This window comes from Rhamphochromis sp. 'chilingali' (assembly GCF_963969265.1).
Source record: "Rhamphochromis sp. 'chilingali' genome assembly, chromosome: 14".
NCBI lineage: Eukaryota > Metazoa > Chordata > Actinopteri > Cichliformes > Cichlidae > Rhamphochromis > Rhamphochromis sp. 'chilingali'.
In genome coordinates, this window is record NC_137941.1 from 30,787,370 (window position 1) to 30,809,970 (window position 22,601).

General features: G+C 41.4%; 1 protein-coding gene across 1 annotated transcript in view; it reads left to right on the forward strand.

Annotated features, from left to right (window-relative positions):
• Positions 1-22,601, forward strand: part of man1a2 (mannosidase, alpha, class 1A, member 2) — a 176,831-nt gene that overhangs the window by 133,522 nt on the left and 20,708 nt on the right. Inside the window, exons 7-9 of the mRNA XM_080902403.1 lie at positions 9,007-9,101; positions 15,627-15,750; positions 15,984-16,077. Coding sequence (XP_080758529.1) covers positions 9,007-9,101; positions 15,627-15,750; positions 15,984-16,077 — 313 coding nt within the window. The remainder of the gene's footprint in view (positions 1-9,006; positions 9,102-15,626; positions 15,751-15,983; positions 16,078-22,601) is intronic.

A 22,601-nucleotide genomic window follows, 5' to 3' on the forward strand; every position in this document is an offset into this window, starting at 1 on the left:
CGGTATAATGTTAGGCAACGATAGGAAAATGAAATATCGCGATAGAATGGGAGTAAAACGCGCATGCGCAGTGCCTTTGTTTTCATACGCACATGGCCGATTGTTGAGTGAAACAGATGAACCAGAATTGGTTTGTAAAAATGGTGCAACTTCAGTGATGTGGAACTGGTTTGGTGTTTGTCCGTCAGATACACGACAAAGCACATTTTTTTGCAGAACATGCAAGCGGCCGTTGTTATTGTCATATTTGTCGGACTAAGATGCTCTTAAATCTGGGAGTAATCTGGGTCCTAAACTCCGTATCTTCAGGTCAAACAACACTGCAGCATCACTTAGAGTTAAAAACTGTCTAAATTCTTTCATCTTTAATAAAACGATCAGCATTGCTGCTTTACCAGGTGTAACTATAAAGTTTAACTTCCAGGCATCCATGAAAACAAAAGTTATTACATTTAACGGAGTTAGAAGTTAGCAGGAAGCTAGCGGAAGTTAGCTCGCTAGTTTCGCTAGTTACCTAAGCATGATATAGCACGTTCTGGCGGAGAGATTTCTGAAAAAAATCAAACGTGCAGCTCTGCTATCACTTCCAACATAAATGAAGACAGGAAACTAAACAGCAGTGACGTTTGTAGGGTTACTGAAGTTGGGCTAGCTGGTATATAATGATGTGCTACGTGATCGCTAGCGACACAGCTATGTTAGCATAACATAAACAGTGAAGCTGGAGGACGAACACTAACACTTTTCCACTTATAAAAGTTAACGTGACGGTTCTTCATGGTTAGAGACAAATGCAATCGCATGGCAGGATGCTGTAAACGGACCAAACTTCAGTCAGGAGAACAACTGAGATAATCCATCCACAATACGAGGTTAGTCATTAATATACTGCAACAACATGGGAATAGAGCAGCTGCCAGAGAATTCAACATTAATGAATCAATGGTACAGAAGTGGAGGAAGCAAGAAGAATGAGTTTAATAAAGTTTGATTTATCTGACTGCTTTGTTTCGCTTAATGTGCCTTATAATCCCGTGTACCTTATGGTCCGAAAAATGCGTACTGCACACTGCAGTTTAATGTTGCAAAGCACCTCTTTTTAACTTCAGTGGATATTATACATGGTTATGCTCAGGATATGTCAGCCCATTTCTACTGGAAATGCCTTTTGGTTAAACTTTCAGCAAGGAATTTGCATTTGCACTGTTACATTTTTATAAAGCTTTAATGTACATAAAAACCAGCTTCTTGTTTAAGTGAAAATAAATGGAAGGTTGTCTTTTTGCGCTAGTAATGTTGTGGAGTTGTATTTTGTCTCGCATCAATTATATCGTCGGTTATATCGTTATCGCAAATTTTCAAATATATATCGTGATAAATATTTTTGGCCATATCGCCCTGCTCTACTCCCAGCCCATTGTCCCTTCAGTGGGCTGGTTTCAGTCATTATGCAAATGTACTGTTTATAAGATTGGGGAAACCTGCAGTCAGCTGAGACTGAAGAAGTCACCTGGATGAGTGACGAAACGTTTCTCCCACAAAACGCTGCATCCAGATGAACAGAATCAACTTTTGGAGATTTACTTACCTAGATGATTGAGCATACATCAAGAAGTTTGGAAGTCATGCAGTATTTAGTATGATAATTTTTACTAACTCTGGGAGAACCTTAGGTTAAAAATATGAAGCTGGGAAAGAGCAAAACAGGCCCCATTTATGTAATCTGATGGTACAACAACAACCTTTCATATACTGTAAGTGATAAATGGATAATCAAGCTACACTTGTCATACTTTTCTACAAATTTAGTACCAAAAATGTCCACATGACTTTCACTAAATAATGCAGTCATTGACAAAGTTTGATTCAAATCAGGCTTAATTGCCTCAAAACAAGTAAAATGGCTCAAACATTACATGTATTAAGTGTAGCAATGCATCAGTCAGGCAAATGTACGGATAGTTATTAAGCAGAAACACTACATCTGTCTCTGATTCTCTTTGGTGCTGTCTGTTAGAAAAGTAAACCTATCTGGTTTCTGGCTGCTTTTCCTTAACATTTTTTTTCCTTGTAGCTCTGCATGTAAATGGAGGCAGTGGAGGGAAATGATTATCATAAAGAGTCCAATTTTATCTGTGAACGCGGCTGACTGTTTCCCCGGTGGGTCGTTTGGCTCCTGTTCCTGCTTGATGGCATCAGCAGCAAGATTGCCAATAAAAGTTTGTCAAGGGCCTCGGTGCACCCAGCCAACAGGCCACGGATAGATGGAAAGGTTTATGACGGCTGAGTACATGCACAGTGCAACTTTCACAACCTGACACAAAAAAAAGTCAGTCGGGTGCAGAAGGTAAAGGCAAATCTCTCCATAGGAATTGCTAATATAGGCGTGCCATTATCACTGCGTGAAGAAACAGCTTTTCAGCTCCACATACGCCCACAGTTCTGTAAGTGATCCCCAGCAGTTAACCGACTGTTTACACACCGTGCACGGTGAAACAACACTGCCATCATTTTCTGCTAGTGTCATAGGTTTCCTAAAGCGTACAGTGTACCTGCTTGAAATTATAGTTTTATTTGGTGTTTTAAAAATAAACCAGTATGACTATAAAATATTAATGTGTGTAGAAGAGGCATAGAATAGCAAAGTTGCCCTTAATAGTCTTTATTGTTGTGGAAGGTAAAAGTCACATTTACAGTGTGCAACGTCTCTGAAGAAAGCTTTCAAACACACAGAACAAACATGGTTCAGTTGTACAGTTTCTCACTCCCCTCTAAGTACTTAAGTTGCTACTTGTACTGTGAGACAATCTTAAATCTGCACACATTTATAAGTGTTGCTCAGCTGGGTCTCAGTTTATTTTGTCAGCCATCCTCCTTTACTTTGTAGTGTGTGTGTTTGGTTTGAGATAATTCAGCCTGTTTGATAAAAATCCCACCAGTACTGGTTGGACAGCATCTGCCCTCAGATGAGATGTGATAGTCTTGTCCTGGGTGTGGTCCCGTCTATACCAGCCTACTTTTTCATCATTCTTTTCCTCTCTGCCTCTTTCATCCCTTCTCAGCCTTCTGAGTAAATTTTCTTCATTTCCTTTCATGCAATTCATATCTTGTTCATATGCAGGCCTATTTTGCATCGGCTTGACGGCGTCATTCCCACTCTCCCTCCCCTTGTCTCTATTTGTTTCATGTTTAACTCCACAGTTTGACCTCCAAGTCTTCTGTACAGTGTCCCCCTGGCTGCTTAAGTATTCTGCAAACACCAGCATGTGTTATTGCTCCCTCTTACTTTGTGAGACAGCAGGAATTTTCCATAGATCTGGTCTCTCTATAAAACTGTTCAGCCCTGACAGATTGTGTTGATGAATCAGCCTCCGTCTGCCCTGTGCTGAACCACTTCTCTCAGTGGCACTGCTGTCTACTAGTTATATAAAGGCCTCTTTGGGCATTTGTCCCACAACTGTCCTCCATGAGTGAAATACACATTGCAAAACTGGAAATTGAAATTTTTTACAGGCCTGGCATTCTTGAACCATTTTCTTTTTACTGGCAACATGTTTGCCATTAACACTTCACTAAAGTGCTGCAGTGAGATCAGATTTGAGTTGGTCCATATCAGCTCACCCAGACCTCCCAGTTTCTGTTGATTATTGTGGAAACTTCTGTTAAGTTCATAGGATTTCTTTGGTGCAAATACTCCATGAACTTCATTGATTTATTAATTAATTTATTGACTCTGTGATGATATTTTTTCCACCTCCTATAAGCACACATGTTCAATAATCATGTTTTTTTGATTAACTGTTTTAACTTTGCACGATTTTATATTCTGAATGTTGTATAATTGGCTTACTGTGCTCAGATCAGCCAATAAATACGTAGCAGTTCAATTTGAATGGACCAGTAGGTGGAAGCTCTACACCTGGAAGACAAGAGAAAAAGAACAGCAGCAGTGCCACTTATCATGGCATGTAACAGTGAATGATAGTTTTCGTATAAGACTGTAACCATGCAGATGCTATTAACAACCCTCCACAATGTACAATATGAGGTTAAAAAAAAAAAGAAGAACAAAGCACAACAGTTCATTTTTGTTATACAGCATTTTTAATGTAGCTTACCATAAGTAGTGGGCATATCAACTGAAAATATAATATTGTATTAAGTCCTTACATTTACTGTATCTTTTCAACTCAGACCATAAGCTCTACAATATTGTCCACTTTGTTTGTTTTCTTCTATATTAATTTAACCTGTGTCTCCTGACTCTTCAAATGTGTCTTCCTTACACGCAGCCAAGATTTTGGCCATAGACTCTATAAGACATGGATGTAGGTAGCATGATCACTCACTGGTTTCTCAAGGCTCCGTTTGAAGCCTGGAGATGAGCGTTTCCACAGTCGCCATCTTGGTTGCAAAAAGCAGACATGATCAGTGTCGCCTCAAGAATTATTTCTTTTCTTTTTTTTCCTCTTTATTTATAAAGTTTTGCACATGTAATTTGACATATCAGGCCCAATGCAGAAAGTACCAACGGATATAAAGACATATATCAAAACAAATTATGCCTTTAAAATTCGGATGATAACAAGAAAAAAGAAAAAAGGAAGAAAAAACAACAACCCACGCACAGAAAACAACAAAAAACAAACAAAAAACAAAAAATTATTTAAAAAATCAACTCCCTCCCAAAACCATAACAAAAGGGAACCCTGTGGTACAAAAGTTCAGTCTGTTGTAAGTGTTTTCAACGAATTAAAGTAAATGATAAAAGGCTGCCACATCTGTGAGAACTTATTAACATTTCCTCTGAGTCTAAATTTTATTTTCTCCATTTTTAAAAAGAACATAACATCTTCCAGCCAAAGTGATCGGGCTGGAGGGTGAGAAGCTTTCCAAGACAGCAAAATGCGACGCCGTGCCAGCAGTGAAGTGAAAGCGATAATATCCAGTTGCTTACGACTAAGGTTCAGGGTGGCGTCCTCAGAAACACCAAAAATGGCAACTAGTGGACATGGTTTGAGAGTAACGCTCAAAACATGAGAGAGCACTTCAGAGTAAAAAGTCCAGTATAATTGAAGTGACGGGCAGGCAAAAAACATATGAGTTAAATCACAGGGGGAGGTGTTGCATCTGTTGCACAGGTCAGGAATGCTGGGGTATATTTTAGATCAGGGCTGCCCAATCCCAGTCCTCGAGAGCTACTATCCTGCAGCTTTTAGATGCATCCCTACTCCAACACAGCTGAATCAAATGAATGGCTTGTTATCAGGCCTTTGCCAAACATGATGGCATGCTGAAGAGGTAACCAAACCATTTGATTCAGCTGTGTTGGAGTAGGGATGCATCTAAAAGCTGCAGGACGGTAGCTCTCGAGGACCGGGATTGGGCACCCCTGTTTTAGATAATCTAGATGTTGAGAAGTGTAATCTGTATACCGTCTTAAACTGAATAAGGGAGAGTCTTGCACATGAGGCTGAAGAATGAATTCTGTCAATTACTTTGTCCCAGTAACCTTCAACAAACTGAAGACCCAGTTCCTGTTCCCAACTCGAGGCAATTTTCTTGGTTGAGTAATTGCCCGATGCCGTAATTAAAGTATATATTTGTGATATTAGAGCCTTACTGTGAGGCTTCAACTGGAATAAGTCTTCCCACCAAGGCTTGAGAGGCTGATTTGGAAACTCTGGCAAGATAGAAGATGCACAGTGTCTTATTTGAAAGTAGCGGAACAAATGATACGAGGGCAAATCATACAAAGAACAAAGGTCACTAAAGCTGAGAAAAATGTTATCTTTGAAGAAGTCATAAAAACATTTGATACCTTTTCTTGCCCATATACGGAAGGAGGAGTCCACCAGGGACGGGGGGAAGAGGTGGTTTTTGCAGATTGGGGTCAGAGCAGAAGCAGAGACAGAATTGACGTGACGCCGGAATTGATACCATATTTTTAGAGAGCCAATTAGAACAGGGGTTGTCTGTGAATCGTAACAGGGAAACGGGAAGGGATGAAAATAATAGTGCTGGGAGTGAGGAAGAGAAACATGATTGAGCCTCAAGGCAACACCAAGACGCCTGAGGATCAGGCAGCCAATAGGTATACTTCTGAATGTTGGCTGCCCAATAATAAAACATCAAGTTGGGCAGAGCAAGACCCCCACTGAGCTTACCCTGTTGTAGTGAGGACATACTAATCCTGGGGGTCTTATTTGCCCATATAAATGATGAAATCCTTTGATTCACAGATTTGAAAAAGGACTTAGGTAGAAACAATGGGATACACTGAAAAAGATAGAGGAATTTAGGTAGGATATTCATTTTTATAATATTAATCCTGCCAAGAAGTGATACAGGAAGATTTGCCCACCTTTGAAAAGCCAACCTTACATAGGTCAGCAAAGGGTTAAGATTTGCTGTTCGCAAAGCTTTAAATGAACTGGTAATATGCACTCCTAGATATCTAAAACCTGAAGAAGCTAAATGGAAATTAAAATCTGTCTGTCTAAGCTCTTTTACAACTGGGTTTATAGGAAAACATTCACTTTTTTGTATATTAATCTTATACCCAGAGAAAGAGCCAAAACTCAGAAGTATTTTCATTATAGAGGAAATACTTGAATTGTTGGATTTGTAACATATAGTAATAAGTCATCTGCATACAGAGCAACCCTATATTCCGTACCACCACGAATAACCCCTTGAAACAGAGGCGACGTTCTGAGAGTCACAGAGAGAGGCTCTATTGCTAAAGTGAAAAGTAAAGGTGAGAGTGGGCAACCTTGACGTGTACCACGTGATAGAGTAAAATACTCAGAATTCACATCATTAGTGCAAACAGATGCCAGTGGCGTAGTATATAAAAGATGAATCCAAGATATAAAACTGTCACCAAAACCAAATTTCCTCAAGACTGCAAAAAGATACCCCCATTCCACTCGATCGAATGCTTTTTCAGCATCCAGTGAGATCACCACCTCAGGGACAGTGCTATGATTTTTGGAGTATATTATATTAAGAAGGGACCGTATATTAAATAAGGAATGTCTTCCTTTAATAAAGCCTGTCTGTTCGTCTGATATAATAGAAGGGAGAACTCTTTCCAAACGGGTTGCTAGCAGTTTGGATAAGATTTTAAAGTCTACATTAAGAAGGCTTATTGGTCGATAGGAGCCACAACAGGTAGGATCCTTTCCTTCTTTATGCAGTAATGAGACCGAAGCCTGTCTTAGTGTCTGAGGGAGAGAATTATTTAAGAATGATTTCTTAGGGGTTCCCATATGGGGGGGCACTAAAATATTGGGGTGGCACGCCAAAAACAGAATTTCGCGTTTTATTATGCAGTTGTCAGATATAGGTTTCTTAAAAAATATGGAAAAGAGAGAGACAAAGGAATTATAAGCCTAGTTAATTTCCTGCTATTAAAGTAGATATCACTGAAAATGGGTAGATATGAAAACCAAATAAGATTTTGAAGCAGTAATAAGTAACAAGTTCATGTTTTAACTCATTGTAGGGTGTCTTCTTCTCTTGTGTTAATGTTTATTAGAGTTATTACCAACCACTGGGGGTTGGTAATAACTGTTATTGACATGTGGTGGTTTTCAGATAGAATGCAGGTTTTTAGGCACTTATGCATTGGCTTAATTTTTTCAACCCAGAAGCTACATCCATGTTTAATGTTGCCTTACAAAAATGGCTGTTGGAAAAATTTTTTAAAAGTAGCTTAAAAATCAGGCAGGACACGAGATTGAACTTGTGTGCATAAAGCCGTGCACACCAAAACATGTCTGTCTTCCTAGTGTCAGTTATATGTGGACATACAACATGATGTAAAACTATTGCAAGGCAGATTAAATTTATTATGACTCTTATAATAAAATATATAAAGAGGCTACATTTGGCTCCTCCCTGCCACAGGAGGTCACCTCAGTGGGTTGCATGTTTGATTTAGCAGAGTTTTACACTGAATACCCTTACTGACGCAACCCCCAAAGAGGATTTGTAATTGTACTATTTTAATTGCATAAAAGAGAAAATTAGAGTAAAAAATAAATCGCTTTCACTCTTTACTTTGACTATTGAAAGGCCATAACATCGGCATTCACTGGCATTCCTGCAACACTACACCACTTTCCCCCCCACACTCCCACCACAACCACCCACCCGTTCTGCAGGTGTGCTTCTGTTCTCACAGCTGGATCTGTGTCCTTTAGATGACCATATTAAGAATATCCCATCTCACTGACATCAAACAGAAACAAAAGCAAAATAAAGGTCCTGTGCAATTTAGAATGGAAACAAAAGCCATCTTCTTTCTGTTCTATTCAAATATGATGTAAAATGTGTAAGATAGTTTATTAGAATGTCAACTGACCGCAGATGAAAGTAAACGCCTGCTGCTGGAAAAAGGTCTTTTCAGTAGATGTTGTCGTCTCAGTCGCTGCTGAGCTGACTCACAACATCCACAGTGGCATTTTCAGCTTTCAGCATTTACTGGTATTCAGTTAGTTCAGCAGTAGAATAACCTTAGTTTCCTTTTATCTCTTTGATTGACAAGCTGAGAAAAGAACAAGCGCTGCAGCAAGGGCTTCTGAGCCTTCATCTGTCAAACTAGCAGCAGAACTTGTGTAATTTCCAAACGAACACATGTCCATTTCTCTGCATCAGTCTGTAGAAATTAGACGCCAGTCATGATAATAGAAATCTAGACTGTGTCCTATGCCCTGCAAGGTTTTCTCCCTAGAGATATCGGTATTTCTCTCAAACTGCAGCACAGTTTGAAGGGAGGTTTTGCATATATTAAGATTTCTGTATTCTCCAAAAATCTGCTCAGCTCTGTGGCCGTCATTTAGCACTCATGTCTCTCCCAGTATCCAACATTCTGCATTTGTTTGGTCGTTGGCAGTTGTTTTATGCTTGTGTTTGTCAGGTTTTTGAGTCGAACATTTAGCCGGGCAAATGAATGAAGTGTATATGTTTAACGTGAACCCTTTCTCTCACACTCTCTAGGTTTTCAAACTGAAGGCAGTCCAGCTAGCTGAGAAGCTGCTTCCTGCCTTCAACACCCCCACTGGTATCCCCTGGGCCATGGTCAACCTTAAGAGGTTAGTGACACTACCACTAAAAACCATCCCATCATCTGTTAGGTTCTCTTAAATGCTGAAATGAGTATGAAATAAATTCCACACGGTCAGAAATGCCAGTTTTCTTTTGAGACTACACAAGATTTAACAGATTTCACCAGAATACTAATGAAGAGTTTACAGATATAAGTTTGCTTTACTTAACTAGAGTTGTGGTTGGAAGTTTACATCCACTCATCACGAGCACGAATGTCATGGTCACGTGTTTTATTGATTACTTTGAAGTGTTCTTTTTCTAGGGCAGCATACATCTCTAATGAATTTAAAAAACAAGAATAAAGCACATACATTTGAGTTCGTTTTGGATTATCTCTAATTGATACATGTAACCTCACTAATATCTGGTTAAAAACCACTCTGGAAGTTGAATCTTGACCAGATAGCCATCAACAAGTTTGTGGCATAATTCTGTCTGGATATTTGACACTCTTCTTGGCAGAATGGGTGGAGTTCAATGGTTGGTGTCTTGGCACTGACCCGTCATTTAAGCGTAGTCCAAACATTTTCAATATGGTTGAGTTTGGGGCTTTAGAAACACCACTCCAGAAGCTTGATGGAGTAATTTGTAAACAACTACAGACACTGAGCATCAGTTCAAACAACTAAGTACGTGTTACTTAGATGTGTCACCACTTTGTCTGAAAGAAGAGCCAGACTTTCACCCTCAGATCAGAGGAAATTAGTTAAGATGTTCAAGGAACAACCTAGAAGCTATGAAGACTCAAGCCTGTCATGACCTTGAACACCAACGTCAAAGTTCAGAGGGAAGCCAGTTTGTCACCTTCAGCTGAGAGGGTGTTCTGATAGGACAATAATCCCAAACAAGCATTAGCACGCACTGGTTCTGGAATGGATAAAGCAGGCTAATAATAAACTTCTCGCCTTCCCTATTGAGCACCCGATTGAACACTTAAAATCCAGGGAAACCATTTAATTTAATCTTATGTTTTATTGATATATTTTTCTCTTTGTAAGGTGACCTTGGGTTTTAGAAAGGTGCCCTCAAATAAAATGTATTATTATAATTATTATTATTATTAATTTAAACCTTGATAAATTGATAAATAACTCTCAATTACATTACATTTTTGATTCCTGAAAGTAGCCACCCTTTGCTTTGACAGCGCTGCAAACCCTTGGCCTTCTCTCAGTGAGCTTCATGATGTAGCCACCTGAAATGGTTTATACATAATGGTTATACACTAGACTTTTTAGTCTCCCTGTCTCTCGGTTTAGGTCAGCTTTGCTGTGATTTACAGTTCCTTGCAGACAGAAGGTTTGACCAGCAGGTAGACAGTGCACACAGCCAGAGCTGTGTGTCTATGTTAACTGTATTAGCAATATCCCCTGTGAGCGATATCATACAGATGTAAGAGTAGAAAAAATACCATCTGACACTGAGTATTTAGTGCAGTGTTTTATCAGAATCAGAATCAGAAAGGGTTTTATTGCCAAATGTTGAGCAGGTTTACAACATTAGGAAATTGCTACGGTCCTTCAGTGCAAACATACTGTCATAAATTACGCTAAAATAGACATGAAAATAAAAATAAGAATAAGAATTAAAAGTGCTAAGTAGATAGATATATACATGAGTGCAGGTGGTGATCAGTGCCGAACATGGAATGCTGCAGTGAACACAGCGTAGGGTCATGTGTTAGTGGTGGGAACAGTCATACGGTTATTGTTCATGTGTCCAACAGCAGAGGGGAAGGAACCGTTCTTATGGCGAGAGGTTCTGGTGCGAATGGACCGGAGCCTCCTGCCTGAGGGGAGCAGGTCAAACAGACTGTGTCCAGGGTGAGAAGGGTCAGCTGAGATCCGAGCTGCACGCCCCAGTGTCCTGGAGGTGTCCTGGAGGTGTACAGGTCCTGCAGAGATGGGAGTCTGCAGCCAATCACCTTCTCAGCAGAGCGCACAACACGCTGCAGTCTCTGTGTGTCCCTGATAGTGGCTCCAGCGTACTACACGGTGATGGAGGAGGTGAGGATGGACTCGATGATTGCAGTGTAGAACTGCATCATCGTCCGTGTTGGCAGGTTGAATTTCTTCAGCTGCCTCAGGAAGTACATCCTCTGCTGGGCTTTCTTAATGACGGAGGTGATGGTGGGCTCCCACTTCAGGTCCTGGGTGATGGTGGTACCCAGGAAGCGGAATGAGTCCACAGAGGTGATGGGGGTGTCAGTCAGGATGATGGGGGGAGTGGGGCTGTGTGCTTCCTGAAGTCCACAATAATCTCCACTGTCTTCTGGGCATTCAGCACCAGGTTGTTGTGGCTGCACCAGGACACCAGACGTTCAAGGCAGAGCTGAAGTCCACAAACAGGATCCTGGCGTAGGTTCCTGGGGAGTCCAGATGCTGCAGGATGAAGTGTAGAGCCATGTTGATGGTGTCATCTACAGACCTGTTGGTTCTGTATGCAAACTGCAGGGGGTCCAGGAGGGGGGCCGTGAGGGTCTTGAGATAGGAGAGAACCAGGCGCTCAAATGACTTCATGACCACAGATGTCAGAGCCACAGGTCTGTAGTCATTTAGTCCAGTGATCCTAGGTTTCTTGGGGACAGGGATTATGGCATTGCTGCATTTGGGAAGTGTCGATGTTCTTGTGAGCTTGAAATGATCATGGAATCAGGAGAGCAATGAAGAGAATGAGAACAGATTATCACTAAGTGAAGAAAAGATGAAAAGCATAATGGATCTTGTTTAATGAGAACAAATTGAATGGAGTAGAAGAAAATGGAATAAGGGGAATGAAGCAGGCAGCTTCATGAATATGAAGAGTTGTGGTGGGAGGAGGTGGTGTGAAATCCTCCTTTGTGTGGGGTGAGGAGGGGGGTGTTGTAGGTGAAGTGTTTGAAGGTGGTGATGACTCTATGGAGGGGGGAGAGGTGGGGGAAGGAGTGTCCAAAGTGTCTCTATTGTTGGGGTCGTTGGAGGTGTGAAGGCTGCCTGATGGCTCGTCAAAACGGCAGTAAAAGTCGTTGAGGGTGTTGGCCAAGAGCAAGTCATCAGTGGAGTGGGGGGTTTTAGGCTTGTAGTTGGTGATATTCCTAAAACCTTTCCACACAGAGGCCGAGTCATTCTCTGAGATCTGCTGCTGCATCTTCTCAGAGTGCTGATGTTTAGCAATGTCCACTTCTTTAGTGAACCTGTACTTGGCCTCTCTGTAGCAGTCCCTGTCTCCGCTTCTGAACGCCTTTCTCTTTTCCAGCCACAGCTTTTTGAGTTTAGGAGTAAACCAGGGTTTGTCATTGTTATAACTCACCCTGGTGCGTGATGGCACAATGCTGTCCTCACAGAAGTGGATATAGGAGGTGACAGTGTCCGTAAACTCGTCCAAGCTGTTAGAAGCAGCCTTCATTGTGTCCCAGTCTGTAGACTCCAAACACGTGCGAAGCTCCTCCACAGCCTCGTTGCTCCACAGTTTTTTAGTCCTCACGACAGGTTTGGAGAGCTTCAGCCTCTGTCTGTACGCGGGGATCAGGTGGATCATGACGTGGTCAGAAAGTCCGAGTGAAGCGCGGGGCACCGCGCGATAGGCCCCGCTGATCGTGCTGTAACAGTGGTCTAATGTCCTCTCCTCTCTGGTCGGGCATTTAATATACTGCTTGTATTTGGGAAGCTCATGGCTCAGATTGGCTTTGTTAAAGTCCCCAAGAGCAATGATGAGAGAGTCCGGGTATGTCCGCTCCATGTGCAGTATCTGCTCCGCGAGTGCGCACTGAGCTGCCTGCACATCCGGATCTGGCGGGATGTAAACAGCGGCCAGGATGAATGAAGCAAACTCCCGCGGAGAATAAAACGGTTTGCAGTGAATGAAAAGGTATTCCAGAGAGGGAGAGCAGTGCTGAGCAATCACTGTTACATCTGTGCACCAGCCACTATTAATGTAGAAGCAGACACCTCCACCTTTGGTTTTACCGGAGAGAGCGGCCTGCCGGTCCGCGCGCAGCAGATGAAAGCCCTCCAGCTTGAGCGCGCAGTCCGGGATGTCCTCACTGAGCCACGACTCCGTAAAACATAAGACACAGGAGGAGGCAAAGTCTCTGTTCATGCTTCTCATCAGGGCCAGCTCGTCTATCTTATTCCTGAGTGAGCGTACGTTGGAAAGGAAGATCCCAGGAAGAGCAGTTCGCAGTCCGCGTCTCCTCAGACGCACGAGTGCGCCGGCTCGCTTACCTCTCTTTCGGCGTCTCACTTTCCTGATCACAGTCTGCAGTAAATCTGCCGCAGATGCGACAAATATTGGAAGTAAAGCCACAGGTGTTGTAGTCCTGTAGTTAAGAAGCTCTTCTCTGGTGTAAGAATATCCAGAGGAGTGCCCAGACACAGAAGTTATGCACAAAAACAAAACAGAAGTAACGCACTGAAGCACCAGGGCATCCATACGCGGCGCCATCTTGCTTACCAACATACACATTTTTAAGGTGCTGTTGAATCCACTGAAAGAGTTAATAAAAGGTAGAAACACATTCACAGTTTTGCTGCTTGGACCTCACAAGTAAAATCATTGCTTTTAATGTATTTAAAAGTTGGCTTTGACTTTTCTTTTTAGGTCTCCCAAACTCAGAAAGGGTGTGTGTGTGTGTGTGTGTGTGTGTGTGTGTGTGTGTGTGCATCTCAATAAAGCCAAGCCCAAGTGTTGAGGGAATTTTTTGGAAGTTGTGCAAATTAGTTTTATAAAAAGCTGCAAAAAAATCCAGAACCAGTGTTAAATTCAACTTTTAGAAACATGTAGCCATCCTGTTTGTAATGCAGGTTCTAACAGTGCTCTGCTTGCCTGATGTATAATCTTACTCTAACATTCATCTCTTTCTGTTCTTGTTAGTGTTTTCTATTCTCGTTTTCTTTCCTCCTCCCTTTCATTTCACCCATGCACAGAATGAGAAACTTTGTGCAGTTTTATGCCTCATGTGTACGCTCTCTCCTGTCCTAGCCTGCCCTCTGTATTATTAGTTTACATTTTCTTATTCAGCATGAAACAATGAAATCAAATTACATCATTGCTGGTCGCTACATATTCAGTTATTATGTGTGTGTGTATGTGTACGTGTACACAGATCACCATCCATAGCTACACAGTCACACGCACCACAAATACCCTTGGGAACAACTGTACACAGAGGAATTTAAACCAGAAAAAACAATAAGTGACAAACCTGTTTATATAAGGTGCTTTACACACAAACACACAAGTCACAGCCTATTAATGTTGCATCCTGTCATGTAAAGCTGAAGATGATGTTTTACTGGCTGCAACTCTTACTTCAGAGCATATGAACAGCCTGAAGCTCTGCTGTGTTTCTCTAGACCAAAAGATATTTAAATTGATTATATACCATATTAGCACATTTATATGGTTGTTATGAAGATGAAAAATTTAAAACATGCCATTAAAAAAGTTTATTTCTTTTGCATTCCTGTTAAATTTTTATTAGGTTCCTATTAAACTTGACACAGGTCCTTAAAAAAGTCTGAAATACACCTGCATTTAAAAGACTTAAAATAGTATCAAACTTTCTTAAAGTTAGTTTGCATGGTTTCTAATTTTAAGTAAAAGTGCAACATGACTGATTAACACTTTAGTTTAACAGTGACAAAAGTAATGTAACCTTGTAGCTTTTAAAAAGGTTGCAACATAATAAAATTGAAAATGAAAATGTTTTTTCTGGCATGTTGTATCTTTAAACCCTTCTTTACTTCAGTGTAACCGCATCAGTACAGGTAATTTCCATGAACCATGTGCTCTTCCTGTCTTATGGAGTGCAGCTAGCGAGAGCTCCAAGGATGAGCGGAGTCATTTGCTAACGTTTATTGCAGCTGCTGGTATTATGCATGCCTTCACAGTGTGGTTGTGCTTGACTGTGTTTTTGCCTCAAGTAGTAAAATAAGTTGTTTTCACCTTTAGAAGAAACTGTTTTCTTACGTATTATGTTGGAGATAGTTTAAGTAGCTTCCTTTTTAAATACTAAATCCTTAACAGAGGCTGAAATGTGGCTCTTGCTCTCACATGTTCCTGGGAGTTTCGTCTTGTGTGCACAGCGTGGAATTAAAATGTGTGGCATTTATCTGTGATATCACAACATGATACTTTTATATCATGTTTAATTTAATCTGGTGTTGCCATTGATGATATGATGTGGTGCAGTCCTGGTCATGACAAATGTGTTTGTCTTTTTTTCGCATTGTTAAAGGCAACAGTAGGGAAATGGTTAGCATATGTCTTGGTTATACAAATTCCTTGATAGATCCAAGATAAGAAACATTAGAGGAAACCATGATGATGATAAGAATGAAGGCCTGGCTAGCCTTGTTGGGCTCTGATAATGTGAATAAGGCAGGTATCTGAAAATCCTTACCCTAAAAACTGACACGTAAATCCTTATTCAAACTGTCCATCCATCATTGGTTTAAGTTGAAACCTAACCCTTTGCCACCATGACCAAGTGTCATTTCTTTGTTCTTGTTTGTTCTTGTTTTCTTCAGTGGGGTCGGCCGTAACTGGGGTTGGGCGTCAGCAGGCAGTAGCATCCTGGCTGAGTTTGGGACCCTCCACATGGAGTTTGTTCACCTCACCTACCTGACAGGAAACCCAGCCTACTATCAGAAGGTAATAGTATGAATGTACACTATATGTCCTAATTTTCATGCTGGCGTGCTGATTTGTTATTTAACTGCGGATAACGGTCTAGAAAATGCCAACAGTTTTTTGAGAAAAAAAATATAGCCTTTTATCTTAAATAAGAGAAACCACATTCAAAATAGAAGTGCTGAAATATTTAGATTAAAAAGGAGAACATTTCCTGTTTGGATTAAAACCGATCCGACTGGTGTTCCTCTCAGGTGATGCACATCCGAAAGCTACTAGCCAAAATGGACCGACCCAACGGGCTCTACCCAAACTACCTGAACCCCCGGACGGGCCGCTGGGGCCAGCGTAAGTACATGTATTTGTGTTACATTATCGCATAGCTCCAGGGCTCTCATTAAAGCATTGTAGTTGTTAGCATTAATTTATGACTTTTTTGATGTTTTACTTTTTCATGATTAGACATTAGCTTAAATCCTGCATTTGCTGAACTGTTCATACATTTCAGTGTTCCATTTGTTGGGGTGAAATGGCTTTTCCAGTGTTGTAATGAAGCATTTCTTTTAAGCATTAAATATGATTTAATGCTCGAGTTCCTGCATTGCTGCATTTGGGAAGTGTCGATGTTCTTGTGAGCTTGAAATGATCATGGAATCAGGAGAGCAATGCAGAGAATGAGAACAGATTATCACTAAGTGAAGAAAAGATGAAAAGCATAATGGATCTTGTTTAATGAGAACAAATTGAATGGAGTAGAAGAAAATGGAATAAGGGGAATGTAGTATTCCCAGTATATCGATTACACTCGGCAGTCAGCCAGCGGAAATGAAGAACTCTTGAAGTAAAGTTAGGCATGCAGTGGCAAACTATTCTTTCTCTGAAAGCAGTCATTTCTTTAATTATATCTCTGCTGAAAAAATGATCTGCAGAGACAGCAAGCATTAGTCAGGGGTACATCAAGTTTTGAATTATACATTGGAAAACACAAATAATAATAGAAAGAATGATTGCTGTTGTATTGAGGCAAGGTAAATGCTAACTCAAATGTGGGTTTGGACACAAAGTGCGTCACTGGACCGTTTTCTGTTGCTTTTTTCCTTTATATAAGCAAGCAGTAAGGAGAAGTGTTTTTTAGCTGGACAGAAGGCCAACAGAGTGTTGTAGTAAATGAAACTTTTGTATATAATATAATCAGTAACTCTGCAGATTGTAAATGTAATGCTGGTTAAAACACACACACACACACACACACACACACACACACACACACACACACACACACACACACACACACACACACACACACACACACACACACACACACACACACTCCTTTTCATATCTTAGTGAGGACATCTCATTGACATAACGCTTTCCCTAGCCGCTTACCCTAGCCATCAAAAATGAATGCCTAATCCTAATCCTCAGCCTAAACCCAATTTTAACCCTGACACTAAAACAACATTTGGTCCCCACAAGTATAGTAGTGTGCAAATTTTCTGCCCTCACAAAGATGTCTAAACATATACACACCCACACACACACAGAGCCCTGAATGTATGCTCGTTGACCCCTAACAGTACTTAAGAGTATTTCAGTTTATTGTCCAATCTTTCATAGGGGCTACTAAATATTTCTCTTTGTTTATTTATCTGTTCATTCATTTTTTAAGCATGTCTTTCACATCAGAGACTTAGATGCTAGTTGACTGATATGTGGTTATATATGGGTCTGGTGTTTGTTATCTAGGAATTCCAACAGAATATTAAAGCATTGTGGTTTTTAAAATATACCCTTTCAGTGTGCACACTTTTTTTATGGAGCACCATAGTTTTTGCCTGAAGATCAGATATGACAATCTGCTTGGGGTTTGCTCTTTAGTTCAGTGAGAGGAAATGAAAAGATGAAATCTGTTTCAAATTGAATATATAGTGTTTGAGGTTTTTTTGTCCTAGGTATAGTTGCCATGGTAAGAGAGTGCCATATTCAGCCTGTTCAGTTTTACAGCACCCAAAGTAAGATGGAGAAACTGGGGAAAAAAGAGAAACAGATGAGGTGATGGTGCCACTCTTAAGTCTCCATTTTATTAGTTTTACTTGACAAAACAAATGAAGAGCACTCAGGGACAGATAGATAAATGGAGAGGCTCATTAATGGATGGATAGGTGGCTTGGCAGTCAGACTGATGCACTTGTAAGTGCAGAGACTATGAGCCAAAAGCAGGGAGAAATAAATGGTTTGAAGATGGAGGGTGGGCAGATTGATTGATGGATGAATGAATGCATTAACAGATGGATAGTCAACTGGCAAGCTGGAGGACTAGGCAGGTGATGATGGATGTTTTATGTTTGCTTATGTGCATGCATGAGTCAGGAAATGAGCCTTTCTTTACCTTCCTGCGAAATAAAATGTTTAAAATAACAACTTTTTCTGCGCATGTGTATTTCTGTGCCTTCAGTGTAGATCAGTCTGCATATATGAGCAGAGTTTGTTTCCTGCTCACACTTGCATGCTGCTCCTTGAGTGTCTGCATCGTGATTTTTATGGCCAGGCCACATTAATTTGCTGCTATTTGACCTTGTTGCCTTAGCAGTGTTATTGATTATAGGGAGTTATGTGAGAGCAGTGTAATTAATATGAAACTTCAGGTAGATCAAAGTAGTTTTGAGCAGCAACATCCTTAAATGGTGATTTTTTTTTTGTTGCAAAGTAATAATATTAATAATAATAATAATAGTAATAATGATGATGATGAAACATTTTGTTTATAGACACTTTTAAGACCGTCAAGGTCACCTTACAGTAGTACAAACAGCAGCAACAATACAATATAATAGAATATAGGAAAATAAAATTTAAAAAGAAGTGAGTGATTTCACTGTATTTTCACTTCAGTCATCATTTTCCATGAAGCTATAAAATGTTGCTGTCCAGTCATCTATAGCAGGAATTTGAAACCTTTTGGGACTGAGGAGCACTTGCAGGAAAGAAAACTTTCCAATGACCTCATAATCCTAACAGGGATTTAGCTGGCTGCGGCTTAGTGTCACTTCACAATGTAACTGAAATATTTTCATGTCTCACCTGATATCTAGCTGGCTAATAAGCCACGCTATGTAACAGCAGGCTCAGCGAACCGTGAGGGGAAGTGAGCAAAGTCGTTATAACATGATATAATGTGTTACCGTCATACCAGGGTTTCTATTGGCCCAGACAATGTGTAGGAGGGACTGATAGACAAACTAAGCATATTTTATTGGTCTTAGCATTTTTCTAATTGTATCAATGCTAATCCAATTTCCCCTCATGGGACAATTAAGTATTGAATTAATTAAATGCACTTTAAAATGCACAGTTCAGTTTTATGATTTATAGCATATTATTGGCGAGGCTTAGCTATGGCTCAGAGATTGATAAACACTAACTGTAGATAAATAAGTGGTTATCAACAGTGGAATATTTGTGGGTACCTGTAAGGAAATGTAGAGCCACCAGTCTCAGCTCAATCATCCAATAAAAGCCTCTCTCACACACAAACTCTTAAACATGATCGATCTTTAATGATCACTGTTACAATAAAATTACTGTCACTTTCAAACTTTGGAAGCAAACACTTATTGTTTATTAAATGTGTATTTATTGATAGGTACAACAAAGGCAAAATTTGCCTCTAGTTAAGTTAAACTGATTATTAAACAACTCCTTGGTGGCAGAGCCCCTGGTGTTGATGAGGTCCGCCCCGAGTTCCTGAAGGCTCTGGACGTTGTAGGGCTGTCCTGGTTGACACGCCTCTGCAATGTTGCGTGGAGATCAGGGGCAGTACCCGTGGACTGGCAGACCGGGGTGGTGGTCCCCATCTTTAAGAAGGGGGATCGGAGGGTGTGTTCCAACTACAGGGGGATCACACTCCTCAGCCTCCCTGGGAAAGTCTATGCCAGGGTGCTGGAAAGGAGAGTTCGTCCGCTAGTCGAACCTCGGATACAGGAGGAACAATGCGGTTTTCGTCCTGGTCGCGGAACACTGGACCAGCTCTTTATCCTCTCGAGGATACTTGAGGGTGCATGGGAGTTTGCCCAACCAGTCTACATGTGTTTTGTGGACTTGGAGAAGGCATTCGACCGTGTCCCTCGGGGTGTCCTGTGGGAGGTGTTGCGGGAGTATGGGGTGTCTGGCCCATTGCTACGGGCCATTCGATCCCTATACAACCGTTGCAGGAGCTTGGTTAAAAGTAGATGCAGGTTCGCATTGCCGGCAATAAGTCGGACTCGTTCCCGGTGGGTGATGGGCTCCGCCAGGGCTGCCCTTTGTCTCCGGTTCTGTTCATAATTTTTATGGACAGGATTTCTAGGCGCAGCCAAGTGGCGGAGGGCTTTCGCTTTGGTGGCCTCAGAATCTCATCTCTGATTTTTGCGGATGATGTGGTTCTGTTGGCTTCATCGGGTGAGGGCCTCCAGCTCGCACTGGAACGGTTCGCAGCCGAGTGTGAAGCAGCGGGAATGAGGATCAGCACCTCCAAATCTGAGGCCATGGTTCTCAGCCGGAAAAGGGTGGAGTGCCCACTCCGGGTCGGGGATGAGTTCCTGCCCCAAGTGGAGGAGTTCAAGTATCTCGGGGTCTTGTTCTCGAGTGATGGGAGAAGGGAGCCGGAGATCGACAGACGGATTGGGGCTGCAGCTGCAGTAATGCGGACGCTGCACCGGTCCGTCGTGGTGAAGAGGGAGCTGAGTGTAAAAGCGAAGCTCTCAATTTACCGGTCGATCTACGTCCCTACCCTCACCTATGGCCACGAGCTGTGGGTAGTGACCGAAAGAACAAGATCGCGGATACAAGCGGCAGAAATGAGCTTCCTCCGAAGGGTGGCTGGCCTCTCCCTTAGAGATAGGGTGAGAAGTTCGGCCATCCGGGAGGGGCTCAGAGTAGAGCAGCTGCTGCTCCACATCGAAAGGAGCCAGCTGAGGTGGTTCGGGCATCTGATAAGGATGCCCCCTGGGCGCCTCCTGGGTGAGGTGTTCCAGGCATGTCCCACCGGTAGGAGGCCCCGGGGCAGACCCAGGACACGCTGGAGAGATTATATCTCTCGGCTTGCCTGGGAACGCCTTGGTATTCCCCCGGATAAGCTGGAGGAGGTGGCTGGGGAGAGGGAGGTCTGGGCCTCTTTGCTTAGGCTGCTGCCCCCGCGACCCGGCCTCGGATAAAGCGGATGAGGATGGATGGATGGATGGATGGATGGATGGATGGATGATTATTATCCAGTCTTCTGTTTTGGAGTGAGTGTGTAACTCTTTTCTTTACAGCAGTGGGGTTTTTTTTTTTAAACCTATTGAATTATGTTTAAGGTTAAATTAAAGTAAATTGCCATAAAGTTAAATATGGTTGTTCTTTGTGTAATTTAGAAGACCTGTAAGATAAACAGAACACGGTGACAGAAAATGTCAAATCGAGACGAGATACATTTGTTTAAATTCATTACGAGGATGAGCTTTTCAGAACAGAGAGGCAGTGAGGCTGTCTCTCTCTCTCTTTAGTACCGTATCAGCAAACAAACCTAACAGAGACCATGAGTTAAAATCTGTGCAGCTGCAGGGTTTTCTTACCGTATTATCTTCTGTGACAAGTAGACAACCACTATTTGGAGGCTCTGTTATCTTCCTAAAAAGCTTAATTGGTTTGTACTTATTTCAGGGTGAAACTAACTGTAACAGACAGGATGAAAAACACCTTTCTTTTCTGTGATGGGGGTTTATTTGCAATAACTCTGTGTTTGAATTATGAATACTGCCAATGTTGGCATTGGATGAGACCGTTTGAAGATTGGAAGCGTGTGTTGACAGCATGTGCAGCGTTGCCCCGTGTATGTTAATGTGTAGGTGTGTAGACAGTAGTTAAGCCAGACTAATGAGGAATGAGTCTGAGCTCCCCTTTCTTAATGAGATCCAGCTGTGACTGACAGTGTTATTACCACACACTGTTCTGTCTTAGCGTAACACAGTGCTACCTATCTACACACAGCACCCACTCCCTCTTTGGAACCTCGCAGTGACTCTTCTTTGCTCCTGTGTATACAGTCCTTGTCTTTCATCTCTAGATGTTCATGTATCAGAGTTAAATATAGCCCAGACAGAATAGTGTTTTACATAGGTTCAGTATCTACAGGCTGTACACACTGCTACAGGTAAAAGTTTATTATTCAGTCCTTACTCTTTTCTCCCAGAGGATGGAGTGTAGGCAAGAAACAACCTGAAGATTAAGAGAACTGCCTTTACACCTATAAAGATTTTTTTTTACCAACAGTATCGGTGTCTTTCTGCAGCTTGATAAAAGTTTTAAAACTCTTTTATTACTTATTTTGGCTGGCATTTTGCCAGACTACTCTTTATTCGGAGCTCTTTATAAATTGTTTTTTAAAAAGTTATTATTTATGCAGTGTACAGCAGCTTGGATAAAGCAGCTATGTTGACTGCTTCTGCACTTGTTGCCAGTTTTTTTGCTACTTTTCTGGCTCGTGTACAAGACAATAACGTTCCCGTTCTCAATGATGTCATCTTGAATTGACATAGAGTCACTGAAAGAAGCCCAATTATGTTTTGTAATTTTTTTTCCTTTCTCCTCCTTTCAATAGGACTAAATGTTGAGTGAAAACATTTTATTCTTTGCCCAAATGGTTATTCATTGAATCTTTTAGGAAAACTGCCACCTCGATTTTGACTAATATATTCTTTATTTGATCGAAATAGTCTAGTCTATGAACAGGTTACCTCTTGTAAGAGTAGTTATATTGTATCAGCTTAATGTCTCTGTTACGTGAAAATGTTTACACACAATATAATGCTGGAAAACCTGTTTGGGATCATCCAGTTGTGTGGCTCCAGCTC